The sequence below is a fragment of the Aplysia californica genome, unplaced genomic scaffold (genome assembly GCF_000002075.1).
Source record: "Aplysia californica isolate F4 #8 unplaced genomic scaffold, AplCal3.0 scaffold00074, whole genome shotgun sequence".
NCBI lineage: Eukaryota > Metazoa > Mollusca > Gastropoda > Aplysiida > Aplysiidae > Aplysia > Aplysia californica.
This window is the reverse complement of record NW_004797344.1, coordinates 340,749-355,601: the sequence shown is the minus strand read 5'-3', so window position 1 is coordinate 355,601 and position 14,853 is coordinate 340,749. Positions and strand designations below refer to the sequence as shown.

Below are 14,853 nucleotides of genomic sequence, written 5' to 3'. Positions count from 1 at the left end.
AGTCATTTCTTTGAGCGGAGTATCACTTAGATGCAGCCTCTTTTTATTAACATTATTAACAATAAGATACGTTACAAAGGTAATCCGCTTTTTCTGAAATATTGGATGAGAAGAGGAATAAAACACACTTACCAGGTTTACGGCTGGGTACCGGTGAAAATAAAAGATGAAATGAAGCACATAATAGAAATTTGTGTACCCTATAATAACAGACTCCTTTTATATTATTTAAAACTTCTTTTTTTTATTGCCATCAGTTCAACAACAAGGACAAAAAGAAGTGGACTGGCGCAGCGCCCCCGTTTGACTCCACGCTCTGTGTTAAACTACCCCCCCCCCCCCCCCCCACCCGCCATTTTGCACACAACACTATGTGTTGGTGATAATGGATTTATTCATATTAATAAACTGATCACCAAAATTGAACTTTCTTAAAGAAGCTAACATTTTCCTCTTTTGATTGGTGTCAAACGCGCTTTGGAAGTCTAAGGAGACCACCATTCCGAGGATATTATATTCTGAGGAGTTAAAAATAGCATAATTAAGAGTTCTGATATGTTCTGCAATTGACCTTCCCTTCAGAAAACCTGACTGGTCATGGCTGATTACATTTCCTATAATGCTCCGAAGGCGTAGAGCTATCGCCTTTGAAATGATTTTGTAATCCATATTTGTCTAAGTGATTGGGCGCCAGTTTTTACGATCATCCCCTCGAAGATCATTTCCCGTATACAAAAAGGACTGTGTGTTAGCACTTGTGTTATTTTTTAATTGTACCTGGTGGACCACTAGGGGAGTTTTAACGTATGCAACTTGCACACGGGACCTCCGAGATTTTTCGCCCTTATCCGAGAAGGCTGAGTGTTCGATCATTCCCACCCTAAGATCAGGGGTGTGGCTGATAGAAGGCAGGATAGTAGAAGGAGTCAAGAGGAGAGGAGAGAGGAGCTCAGGGGTTGGGCTGGTGGGAGAAAGTGGAGATGGAAGTTCATGACAGAACATGACTAGAGAACAGGAATTGAGGTCTAAGGAGAAAATAATTGTCCGTCGTTGTCAGGGCTCGATCCCAAGGTCTTTTGAATGAGAGGCGAATTCTAAACCTCTAAACCAGGAGAGTCCCAATGTTCTTAGTGATGATGCATAAAGCATTCCGGAGTTTCCCGGCCAGCGTTGATATCAGGTACACACTGGACGGTAGGGTCTTCTTGTAGACTGCAGGCACAGACAAAAATTAGCATGATGCTTGTCTTTCTTTCTTTCTTTTTTTTTGTTTTGATGATGCTTGTCTGTAAAGTGCTACTAGCCGATGATTATGCCTTGCTTGCTCATGAAGAATTCAGCACAAAACACTGTGTTGATCTTTTTTCAAATGCATGTTCAACTCATAATGAGCACAGAATAGTCCTCCAGTCTGTCCCTGGTGGTAAGCAGAATCTCCCTATTGAAATCAAAACATTGAACAACGTTAGTCGCTTCAAATATCTCGACAGTTTACTGTCCTCAAACCCCACATAGCATAGTGTAGAAAAGGCTTTACATGTGAATGTAGCTAGTGCATCTATTGGAAGACTCAGAGCAAAGGCTTGAGGAAGCAGTGGCATTTGCAGAGAGACAATGTTGAAAGAGTTTGAAATGTTATGCCGCGTGTGACCTCCCAACCGTGTTGTACGTGCCAAGACCTTTTTTTTCTAAATTAATGTTAGTGACCTGCCTTCCTCTTCTCCGATGAGTCACGAAGGATGCGGGCACCCGCTATCCCGTTCCCAACCGTAACCATCTTTAATGTCACCGTGGAGTTCCGATATGGTGAGCACAGTCTCTGCGAAGGTGACCTTGTTAGTATTAGCCTATTCTAGCGGGCCAAGACACGTGAAGAGAGGATCTAAGCATGTAGATAGTATAGTGGCAGGTATGTTGTAGGTGGCAGATTGCCAAGCAGGTTATAGACTTAATAAAGCACAGTAGTCATATTCTACTCCCTAATCATTTATCACAGCTATTCCTTTCGACTCTTATTTAAACATGAAGTTGCTGAGATTCTGACACAAGATCCTCGAAGGTGCCAAGGCCTGACAGTGCACCAAAGCCATGCCAAGCAACTTAGTCATTTCCATATCAAATGCCCCAGGAGAATAAAAGACGTGAAATGGCAGAGCAAAATAACAGGCATCGAAGTTCTCAAAAGGGCAAATGTCGAGAGTTTTCTTAGCTCAAAATGAATCAAATTCGCTGGGCTGGGCTGGCCATGTCATAAACATTCCGGATTTTAGGATAAGAAAATCAGCCATCTATTTTGAGCTGTATAATAAAGTGTTGCTGAAACACCACGACATGTCTCTCAAAGATTTTATCATAAATCCTTAAACATAGGACAGCCTAGTTTCGGCCAGACTAACTCGAACAGCAGCAGTTAGAGACGTTACATGAGGTTTCACGAATAATAAAATGCTCTAGTCAAGAGAGAAACCTACAAGCTGCACACATTCATAAGTGAAAATGAAGCTTTTAAATTCTCAAAATACGGGCATTTTTTGTACTCCTGCTTTGGTCTCAATGGTCATAGCAGACGCACCTCGTCAATTTAAACCTTTTCCCTTTTGCTTAGGAAATATTCTACTCGTCAGATGTATAGATAATCCTGAGACATTGTTGCACGAATTATTATTGTTAGATTATCATAGTACGTCATTTAATCATGGTTTTTGGATATGATTTAAAATTCAGAGTGTGATTTGAACTTTTGGTTGTTTTCTTTAAAGACAGCCCCTGATTCATCAATAAGAGTGAGGTATATTGTGACGAGCTATTTTTATAACTGTGATGGATATTAATAATAATAATTCGTCCGACAATGTTTCAGAATTATCAATGTATCTGCCGAGAAGACTATATTATTATATGTGTTGAACGCCTAGCTAGTTTATCGTAAACACTTGAGCCAACAAAAGGTGAAATTCTAAAACTGAATCTAAATTTGTTAAATCGCTACCGATCTATTGTGATAAAATACATCAAGCCTCAAAAGGGCATTCTTAAGTTTGGTGTTCCCCAAGGTTCAGTTTTAGGCCCGATGCTTTTCACAATGTATACACAACCACTTGCTGTTGAAATACAAAAGTATCAACTCAGCTACCGCTTCTACATCGATGACACACAGATATATGGCTCTTTTCATCCATGCGACACCGATGAATTTATAGAAGGAGTAGAGAAATACATTGAAAAAGTGAAAAAACGGATGGGAGAAAACAAATAAATATCGAATGAAAAAAACAACAGAAACTGTTCCATTTGGGAGTTCAAAAAATCTTAATGATGTTCATAGGAGTCAGTTAGAAATTGAAAATACTAGTATATCCTTTTCCAACAAGGCCAAGAGCCTAGGTATCTTTTTAAATTCAGATACGTCCATGAACAACCAAGTAAATCCTGTTATTCGATGTATGTACCTTGATCTCAGAAGAATTAGTAAGATAAGGCACCTTATTTCAACGGATGTTGCATGCATGCTCTCTGTCCCTCTTGTCTTGTAAAAACATGACTACTGGAATTCTGTTCTGTCTGGTATTTCATGAGAACGAATGAGGAAATTGCGAGTGGCTCAAAATAAAACCGCAAGACTAGTATTGAAGAATGTTAAAAGCTCTGCATTGGCTTCCAGTTGATAAATAAATCCAGTATAACGTTCCTACCATCTGTTATAAATGTCTTAAAGATAAAGCTCCTTCATATCTATCTGAGCTTTAAACACTGTATGTTCCACATCATCAGTTACGGTCATCCACAGATGCAACCAAACTCAATGCCCCTAGAATCATATTACGATCTTGTGATGAGAAAAGTTTCTCATTTGTTTCCCTCAAAATCTGGAACACCTTGCCCCAGGATCTCAGAGGTATAACAAATTTTGATACGTTTAAGCGATTGCTCAAGACTCACTCGTTTAATTTTTAGTCATAGTGTGTTGGAAAGTGCTGATATGTTTTGTTTTTATACTGCAGTCCTTTTGGGTATATAACTAATTTATGGTTGTGGTTGTTCTTCTTCGTGCGGAGGAACTGGTTTTTCTTGTTTCTCTGAAATACTTGCTCTTGTGTGAATAATCATGTGATTGCTGTAAAACGCTCAGAGCGTATACTAGTTTGGGATAGAGCGCTAAATAAAAGCAATTTATTATTATTATTATTATTATTATTATTATTAAATCATTAGAATGTTTACGCCTTCGGATAATATACCAGAAAAAAATCCAAAGAGTCACGTGTCTTGCTAGTGTGTTTCTGCTAAAAGTCTCCTATTGGACTCCAGTGAAATTGAATGAATGTTCTCTTTGTTCTCTTTTTTTAGGACCACTACGCTTCAAGGCACCTGTAATTCCAGACGCATGGAATGGAGTCAGAGACACAGTTACCTTCGGGAACGAATGCATACAACAACTATTACCTGGGATTACTCTTTACAACGGGTACATTCCGCCAAAAAGTGAGGACTGCTTGTATCTTAATGTCTACTCTCCCACACAAGGAAACGCTACAGGTCTAATGCCCGTCATGGTGTGGATACATGGTGGAGGGTACACTTTAGGATCAGGATCCCAGTATGATGCCACGTCTCTAGCAACAAAAGGTGTCGTCATCATTACGATCAACTATAGACTAGATGTTTTTGGGTTCTTGTCAACGGAGGACGACAGGATGCCTGGAAATTACGGAATGCTGGATCAGATTGCTGCTCTTAAATGGGTGAAAGATAACATTGCTTCTTTTGGAGGTGACCCAAATCAGGTAACCATTTTTGGAGAAAGTGCTGGATCGGGAAGTGTCTCTCTCCTGACGTTGTCACCTCTCGCCAAAGGTCTGTTCCACAGAGCGATCATGGAAAGCGGTGTTTCTATTTCTCCATGGGCCTTCCAATTCCCTGCAAATCGAGTGTCCGCTCGAATGACAGCCAGATTGATCAGCGTGGCAGCTGGGTGCGACGACTTGGACAATTCAACTTCACTTTTGTCCTGCTTGCAGCAAGTGGATGCAGAAATGTTGCTGAACGTTTCTATTGCCGTGACCAAAGCTGTAGATGCCGGTATTCTAATGGCTCCTAGAGTTGAGACAACATTTGGCTTCTTGCCAGAGTCGCCAGTTACACTTCTCTCACGGGGACAGATTAACCATGTAGACACTTTGAGGGGATTCAACAGTGATGAAGATGGAGGGTTTGTTCCAATATTTTCCCAAAAAAATCCGAAACCGGTTACATTGGAAGTGGCAAAGCAGCAAGTTATTGCACTTTCTCTAAAGCAGTTTACCAACCTGGATCTTCAAAAAGTTTTAAAACTGATGCAGTCTACTTTCCTCACTAATAATTCAAGCAGTGACGTCATTCAGAGATTAGCTCTGGATGCCTTGGACAGTTTTGAGTTTGTGGGTCCGACTCTAGTGGAGCTAAACAACGTTGTGCGCACTGTCCCAGAGAAGAAACACTACATGTATGAGTTTAACTACAGATCAAGTTTCAGCACAGCACCTCAGTGGATGTCAGCTCTACATGGGGAGGAGCTCTTCTTCGTTTTTGATGTCCAAATAAAAGAGTGGGCCGACAGTGGCTATGGTCCTCCGGACGCTACGGACATTCTGGTATCTCAACAGATGATGGAACTGTGGACCAACTTTGCCAAGACGGGGAATCCAACGTCAACTGTGCCCAAAGGAGGAGTCACGTGGAACCAGTACAGCCTAGCGACACCGTACTACCTTTGTATTCATTCTGCTTCCGAGTCAAAACTGTGGTCTAATCCCCGGGACGTTGATTTTTATCAGAAATTTCTAGAGACGATGGATGAAAGAAAAATGCCAGTTTCTCCCATTATTGGGTAAAACTAAACGAGACAAATTGTCTCATTTTGAAATAAAAATGACTAAGCATTACAAGGCCATGTGTTTAAAAGAAGTCTATACAGTTGTCTCCGCCTAAGGTCCCACCGCTTAAGACTCTGCTGTTTTAAAAAAACTGAATTTTTACTTCACAATTTCACCCCTAGGATTCGCTTTGATTCACTCTGAAACTATACATTCGGGTAAGATCCCACACTTTAGATCATGATTTACCGAACAAAACTCAGGCGGGCACCGCCGATCAAACAAGAGTGAAAAGTTGAGATCATTGAACTACCCGACGAGTCAAAGAGCAGCCACTCTCAGGAATGTGATCACAAAAGCGTTATAAACTTGAAACAGTACACTGTTTGCTCTAGACGGGATCACACTGAGGTGTGAACTGACGAAGCGTTTGTTTTTTCCAATCATTGCACTCACATCTGAGCTCTCCACATAAACTTACACTACTCGCTGGGTGGATAGGGCCTACAAGTTATCTCCAGGCGGGATCACATCGAACTATGAACTCTTCCCTGACCGTTGCAACAGGTCTCTATTCCCAAATTTGTGAGCCACACTGAATTTTAATTGATGTTATCACAACGCAATGGTGCGTTACGACAAAGGCGGGGGAACTCGGTCAGAGATAGAAAGTGAAAGCTATACATTTTGAACAGGTAAAAAGGAGGGGAAACTGAATAAACGTAAATCTTGAGACTCATAATAGGATAATAAGTGAACATGGCATGCTTACTGCCACTGTGATTGGTCATCAAGGCTAACCACTCTTTGCTCACCGTCATAAACCCACCCAGCGGTCACGTCTGTTCATTTTAGAGTGAAGGGAGACCGTTTTACCGGTTGTGGGCCTAAACACAGATCACTTCAGATTATTTCTTCGCCTTATCTCAATAAAAATTGTGAAATAGTATGTGTTTAACGCCCTTATCAACACTATTTGGTTATTTAAGAGGCGGGATCTCCAAATTTAACGTCCGTCTCCGTTAGGACAGAGCCAAGTGGGAAGTTTGTGTAAAGTGCCTTACCCAAGGACACAACGTCGGACCGAGCTGAGGCTGACCATAATAAATGATAAACCTGATCGAATGCAGATGTCATATTGACTATATTGGGTACTCTTCAGCGTCTGTCAGATGGCATGCATTAACATTTTGATCCAGTGAGTTTGACATCTCCAGTTGACACCTGAAACTTTTTCATGTCTGTGTCAGGCTGTTCGTACACTTGCTTGGCTAGTTCCTTTTTTTTCAACAGTCTCCAAAGCCGCATTGTAGCCACCAATATGAGTTCTTGGGATGCATTGGGAACATTTAGGTTGTCCTTTACATTGAAGGATTTTTGCTTCCTATGCTGATGAATCTGTCATGGACAAGAGCTTCTCTCTACTAAAGAATACACCCAACACCATCTCCCGTTATGTTTCCCTAAGAAAGCTTGGTAAAACAGTTCAGGCTGCAACCACGAAAGTCAGCCAACCCAGTTCCTTTAAAGAGTAGGAAGGAGTGTATTCGTATGCCATTTTAAAAAATGGAATCCCCCCCCCCCCCCGTAAAAAAAAAGAAAATAATAAAATAAAATAAAATTGGAACAATATCCTTAAATAGAGTATGGTTTTCCTCTTTGATTTTGACAAGGATTTGGTATGTTAGGCTTGCCGCTAACCTTAAAGGCAAAAAGTATGGATTTTCTTGCTCTGACCGCGAACATTTTTTATGACATCATACAGAACACACTTACTTGATGGCTCAAGGTATGTAGCATGATTGTATAATTAACTTTTCTTGAGAGGAGGCTGAGAGCCTGCTTGTTGGTCTGAGGGAGATCTGTTGTCATCATTCTCTACAAGCGACACTCAGGAACTTCCGGATGGACTGCTGGTTCACGGTTACTTTCTATTGGACATTTAGTTAGCAACTTTGCAGTGATTTCGATTCTCAATATTACTAGTAGGGGACCTTGGTTGTCATAATTTCTTTCACTGGCTTCTTAAAACTGTAGGTAACTTTTGTCGTATGAGCCCTAGTCACATCACCTCATGATGCATCGGCTTTGAATAGAGCTTATCTTTATCAACGATGACAATAGCAAGTTTTTTCCATTGGCAATTTCTTTGTGGAAAAGTAAAAGATGTTTTCATATCCTGCAAATCCATACAGTCCAGATGCTGATACATGTATCAGCCATGTATCAGCATCACTTTTGAGAAGAGTATCCGTCAAATTTCTGCTCCTTTTGACACCGTGCATAGGCCCACTTATGCCTATCTTAACGATTGTGCTCGCAATTTCTCCACGTGCTTAGTAAATCAGCATTAAAGCTAAACCATAAGTTGTTGGCCTATGCATATTTTTTTCAGATTCTTGAGCAGTGGTATACAGTTACGTTTCAAGAGTAATGGGGCCATTTCTTCACTTTCTTCAAGCTCTTATGTCAGGTAGCCACGTTACTGAGCCTCTTTCCTGTATCTGTTACACAATCGAGGCGCAACATTTTGGATCGCCTACCGGTCGCTTATCCCAAGAGCTTGTATCACTGACCTGATATAATCTTCCCTTCCTTTAATATCACACATCAACTCATGTTTGTTCTTTTCCTTTTCGTACTGAAAGCCTATAGAATTTCTGCATTTCTTAGTACGGAACTCTGACCGATATGCCGATTTCATATCCCCAACTGCATACCCACAGTCATCGGGAAGGTGCTTGTGATCTTCAAGAAGGGATTTCAATGAACGTATATATTTGTCCTTTAAAAATTTGTTATGCTATCAAAACGTTTTGAAAAAAAAAATCTGAAGGATTTATTTTCTAAAGACGAAATTGCCGAACCAGACTCCCCACAGCCTTGGGATACGTGCTTGTTTCAGCATACAGGGTGGTAGCTGATGTTTGCAAGAGAACCACACAGGAGGAAGTAGACAAGGACATTTTTGACAGTCCATCCTTAATGTCTGGATCTTCAAGCCAGAAAAGTCTTGCCGTCGTCTCTTTCCATTTAAAGTTCAAGGGTTTTTTTAAAGTGTGTGAGCGGGTTGTTGTTATTTTTTAAAGTATTACAATTGTTGTGAAAGAATCAGAAAGTGCATGAAATAGTTCCACGGGACATCTGTTCACTGAGTGGATTCATAGAGATCACACATTTATGAAGCCCTCACCACTTTCAGATTTTGTTTTCACAGTGTTTCACGGAGACTGGTTTATATATGAGAGGGTTTGAGTGCCTTTTTCAATACGTGTGTTTAAGCAAACACTCACACAAGACAGACACATTGTTCTCGTATTTTTAAAAAAACAATTTTTGGAGTAAAAAATAAGTGTTATACTGACATAATTTTCTCATTCTTTATGTTGCATTTATCTGAAAAGAAGAGAAATACCAGTTTAGAAGCGTGGTGGATACAAATAAATACCTTTGGGGCTAATATATTTGATTAAAGTACAAGTAGTGCATTCTTTACCATCCGCAGGCAAAATGGGACAAATATGCCTCTTCACCGTAAGCGACATCTATGAATGAGGGAAATAAGTATGTTACTGTTGGAGACAGTGTAGTTAGCGGTGCGTAGCTTAGTTTCAAAATGCTAAATTCGAATCAGTTTTCTTATAAGAACCACATTTTAAAAAAATATTAGTATATATAAATTGGCAACGCTAATTCTATATTATTAGTATGCGTTTAAAACTTGCTCTAATGGAACATCCGATCTTTCGGGGATGTTTTTACTTTCAATTCATTGTCAAGGAATGTCAAGTTAAAGGTTTGGTTACAACACGCACAATGCCTTGATCGCATTGCACCGAAATGCCATCCGGGGAATCCCGCTGTGTTATAGGCAAAACTTTTGTGGGACCTTTACGAATTTGTTTTGTTCTACCTATTTCGGTAAGATAACTACTAGATCTACAGTAATGCACCCAACCTGTTTATGTGTATGCCACTAGTGACTAAATGGACGAATCCAGTTCAAACAGGTTTCAAATAAAAGATCAAAACTGAGAGTGATCAGTGATCATGTCATGATTTTGGAATTGTGACAAACGCGATCGGAGGCATTGTCCCCAAGCGAATGTAAACAAAACAGTCCATTGCGGTGATTATGCTAGCCAGTTACCTGAACTTTTTTTGCATGTTAACACGGTACAAAGTTTACATGTAAATTATGTACAACGCCCACCATTTTCAAAGAGGCATGGGAGCTAAATTCTCTTTTTAACTCATAAAGTCTCCAAAAAGCCAAAGAACGCAACTTCCGCGCTCCACGGTCACGGAATGTTTCATTTTGCTTCAACTAAATAGCTTAGACGTATTAGATACGTAAAAATGTTTATGTTTAATGAAAAAAAAAAAAAGTTATGTTTCAACCCCTTGTTGAGAATAATGAAACAATTAATCTTTTTTTTTAATAGTAAAAATGCAGATTCATGGCCAAAAACAATATAGGTAACTCGAATGATACCACTGCAACAAGCAAACTTCGTAGCATGCAATGTGAATGTTTTACGCCGCCATTAAAACATTATTTTAGTTAGTAGGAGAACTAAGTTGTTTAGATCCTGCCTGTAAAGACCTTCCCAGATTGACGGGAATACATAAAAATGTTGAGAGAAAGACAGAGATTCTTTCTAAAAATACCCCCCCCCCCCCCCCAAGCTGAGGCAATAGAATCAAATCCTTACACTGTGCAAAACTGACAAAACAGAAAGTCTAACTATATAGAACGGCCTCCAGTAAACAAAAGCTAGACATTTAACGGGTAGAGGATCAGAATGGCTCCCTTCATTACAAGGAGCAAGAGCATCAATATAAATATAGTCCAGATCTATGCCCCAGCAAATGATGCTTCGGATGAAGACAAGGATGCCTTTTACTGCCAGCTCCATGGTGTCATTGACAAACTACTGAAGAAAGATGTCAACACAGTAATGGGAAGATGTCAAGATTGGTCAGGACAACGTAGTATATGAGGGAATAATGGAACAACGTGGCTTGTGACAAATGAATGAGAATGGTGAGGGATTCGCAAATGTCTGTGCTTTTCAACAGTGTTGTCATTGGATGCTCTGTTTTTCCTCACAGGAGTGTTCATTACGCTCCCTGGGTTTCGCCTGATGGAGTGACAGAGAAACAGATAGATCTAGATCATTTTTGTATCTCTCGTAGGTTCAGGAGTTCACTGGAAGATCAGGGCTTGATTGCCTCGGTGGGGCCAAAAAATCAGAGGGCACCGTGGCAATTTTCTAGGGCACCAAGGCAAAAATTATAGGTGATCATTTTGTTGATTAAAGTTGGTAATATTTGATCGTGCATCACAACATTTATATAAATAACAATACAATGTATTCTTACTCTCAACAAAAGCATAGTGCTATCGGAAAATTTGTAATGACACACACAATACAGAAAAAGACTGGCTTACAGTTTGTCCCTTATGGGAAAACACAAGTGATTTTTAAAAGTATCACCAGAGAAGATGATTTCAGGGAATAGTGCTGTAATATCAGGACGTCTATTTGTGAGACACATCTCTTGCCACTTGGCAATGCAGGGTTCTGGGTTGAATTCTTTAATTCAGGATCATTGGGACATATATAAATATGATCTTTTCATCAAGCATATCTCTGGAAAGCAAATGCCATTAGTCACCAAGGATGCGCCTCTTCAAAGAAAACAGGGGTTATATGAGCCAAATGAGACAGATTGGGAAATTTTCTTGCTTTTTTCAAGACTGGACTTCTCACTCAGAGGTAATAAGCCCTGACTTTCAGAGAGAAACATGAGCCACTCTTTCTTTATTTTCAATGTTGAGCATCCTTGGTGTTGAAGCAGTCTCATAATGAGCTATCAAGTCATCCAACTGTGTCTCACCATATTCTTTCAACTCATCCATTTTGTCAGTATCAGGCACATTTGTCCTGTCAAATATCCCTGCACTCTTCAAAACTTTATCTTCTGATGTACCAGAAAATCTTTCTTCCAAGCACAGCACCAGCTTATCCAACGTATCTTTCATGTTTGTAATCATCACACTTGCACTTTCTCTCACATCTGCAGTCTTCTTTTTCATCCTGAGCTTTTTTCAGACACTGCTGAGGTTTAGTTAATGTGAGTGTGTTTGCACTTGCCATGACAAAATGGACACAATGGTCAAGCTGAGCAGTGTCTGACTGAAGCTTTGATGAGATTTCAGACAAGTCTAACAGGATGTCTTCATACCCCCCCCCCCTCCTCTTTCTCTCTCTCTCTCTCTCTCTCTCTCTCTCTCTCTTTCTCTCTTTCTCTCTCTCTCTCTCTCTCTCTCTCTCTCTCTCTCTCTCTCTCTCTCTCTCTCTCTCTCTCTCCCACGAGTGTATCTTAAAAATTGAAAATAACCATAACCCCCCCCCCCCCATTTCGGAGTCCCATACATTTGCTTCGCGGCGTTAAGACTTGAGTGAACTTTGGTGACCCCAACAACCACCGTGCTCACACGATGCCGTACCTTGTGACTAAGGTTCACTGACCTGCTACGGCGGCGAACCCGACAAGACGCTTGTATAACTTCCTTTTCTTTTTTTTTTTCCAAAAGTGACAGCACAGGACAAATATTGATTTATTTTCATGGTGGTACATTTTTTTTAAAAACAAGGGCACGGCAAAATTTGCCGCGGTTAACCCTTTGATTTTAAGGGCATTACGGCAAATTGCAAAGGCACCAAGGCAAATTGCTGTGATGCCGCGGCCTATTTCAAGCCCTGGAAGATGTCATAATTCCGAGAGGGGGCAGACGTTGGATCGGATCATCATCTGCTGTTGGCGAAACTCAAGCTTCGACTCAAAAAGCACCGAGCCAGCAAAGGAACCAAAAGAACGGACTTACAGGTCAGTTTCTTGGATGAATACAACAAAGAGGTTTCAACCTCTGGCTGGTCTTGGTGGAGAGGACACGGAGCTGGAGATACACTAGACCACGGTCAAAGAAGATTTACACCAACATGTCAAGAAGTACTCGGTGCGAAGAAATGGGAGCACAAGGAATTGATTGGCCAACACTCATTGGATTTGATTAGGATCAGAAGACAACGGACGGCAGAAGCGAATGCAAGTAGACCAAGAGGATCAAGCGCGGATGCATTGGAGCAGTACAGGACAACAGCTAAGGATGTCAAGAAATCAGTAAAAAAAAACAAGGAGGAATTCATGAACAGGCTGGCAGAGAAAGCAGAGGAAGAAGCGGTAGGATAATACATGCGAATCCTTTACCAAACCACAAATGGAAAACACGGGAAACCTGAAGTACCAGTAAAAGACAAAGAGGGGAAAACCCTTTTTGGAAAGAAAGCTTAGTCAAAATGATGGGTAGAGCATTTCAACAGTCTCCTGAACAGACCGCCACAGAGTAACCCGCCAAACATCCTGCCATCAAGAAATGAGTTACCAATCTGCTGTGATGCCCCTTCAAAACAAGAGATTCTGGATGCCATTAAGAAGCTGAACAAAGGTAAAGTGGCTGGTCCTGATCAGATTCCACCTGAAGCCCTAAAAGAGATTCCAATGTGACGGCAGACCTCCTCCTCCCACTGTTTATCACGACCTGGAATGAGAGCAAGTTCTCAAAGGATTGGAAAGTAGGACACCTCGTGAAGCTTCTAAAAATGGGATCTCAGCAACTACAGCAACAACCGAGGGATCATTTTTCTATCAATACCAGGTAAGGTCTTCAACAGAATCATTCTAGAGAGAATCAAGACAGCAATGGATCCAAGACTACAGGATGAACAGGCTTGTTTCCGAAAATTCGTTCAACCTCCGACCAGTCCCTGGAGTGGAATTCTCAGAAAATCGTCAACTTCCTTGACTGTGAGACATATAGACCGAGCAACACTATGGAAGATAATGAGACATTTATACGTGCATACCATGTATGAAACCGTTGCCACATTGTCTGACAGTACTTGCACTTTGCGACCTTTGACAATATCTCTGAAAGCTAGTAAAGTCAGATATACCGCCAGTATCTCTCGATAATTTGAACATCTTTTTGCAATGTAATGCGGCCAGTAGCCTTGAGTTTGATATTCGGTGTTTACAATAGTGTCCCCAAATCCTATTTTCGAGGTATCGGATGCGATTTGCATCACTGGTTCAACTGCCACTTGTGTGGAGTAGGTTCGACCGTTCCACGCGGACAAGGAATCATACCACCATTCTCGGTCTCTTCTCGATGCTTCATCAAGCATATTAAGTACATCCTGCCTGGATGATTTTGTGCTAAGCAATCTATACAAGTTTCGTATAAGTAGTTTAGAGAGTGAAATTGCTTTTGTCATTCCAATTAGATTTTACAAAGTTGAGGTACCAACCCAAATTCTGAAGCGTTTTAACCTCAAAAGTTGTATGTTCAGTTATTTAAGTGTCATCACTTCCACATAGAATTAAATCGTCCACATATGCTAATATACGAAGTGCTTGTTCTCTAAAATAATGAACAATTGTTCGAATGATTTTACAGAAGAAATATGGGCTAAAGCTGGCACCAAAGGGTAATACATTGAATTTATAGAAAGAATTGTCCCACTGAAATCCCAGAAACTGTGTGAAATCTTTATGTACTGGAATATGGAAAAAACCATTCTTAATATCAAAAGTCTTTGTGTCTCGCTATGTTTAACACCGAATCGATGTCCTCATACAGAAACTTCTTTGGTGTACAAAAACTGTTCAAGTGTCTTAAATCCAAAATCAACCGATGAGAACCATCCTTTTTAGACACAGTATTCAGCGGTGACACAACAAACGGTTTTCTGAGCATTTTCCCACTCAATTCTGTTTAACAAGCATTTGTATTTCCTCGTGGATGAATTCTCTCTCTTCCTTTGCTAATTTAGCTTTAGAATGAAGATGCACTGGTTGGCTGGGTGGACCTGAACTACAAAAAAAGGATTTTTACACCATTTTCTACTCTGTCTAACACTTTAAGAGCCTG

At 40.5% G+C, this 14,853-nt stretch overlaps 1 protein-coding gene across 1 annotated transcript in view; it reads left to right on the top strand.

The window, feature by feature from the left end:
- Positions 1-14,853, top strand: part of LOC101855630 — a 49,091-nt gene that overhangs the window by 19,673 nt on the left and 14,565 nt on the right. Inside the window, exons 8-9 of the mRNA XM_035968670.1 lie at positions 3,326-3,422; positions 4,242-5,867. Coding sequence (XP_035824563.1) covers positions 3,326-3,422; positions 4,242-5,867 — 1,723 coding nt within the window. The remainder of the gene's footprint in view (positions 1-3,325; positions 3,423-4,241; positions 5,868-14,853) is intronic.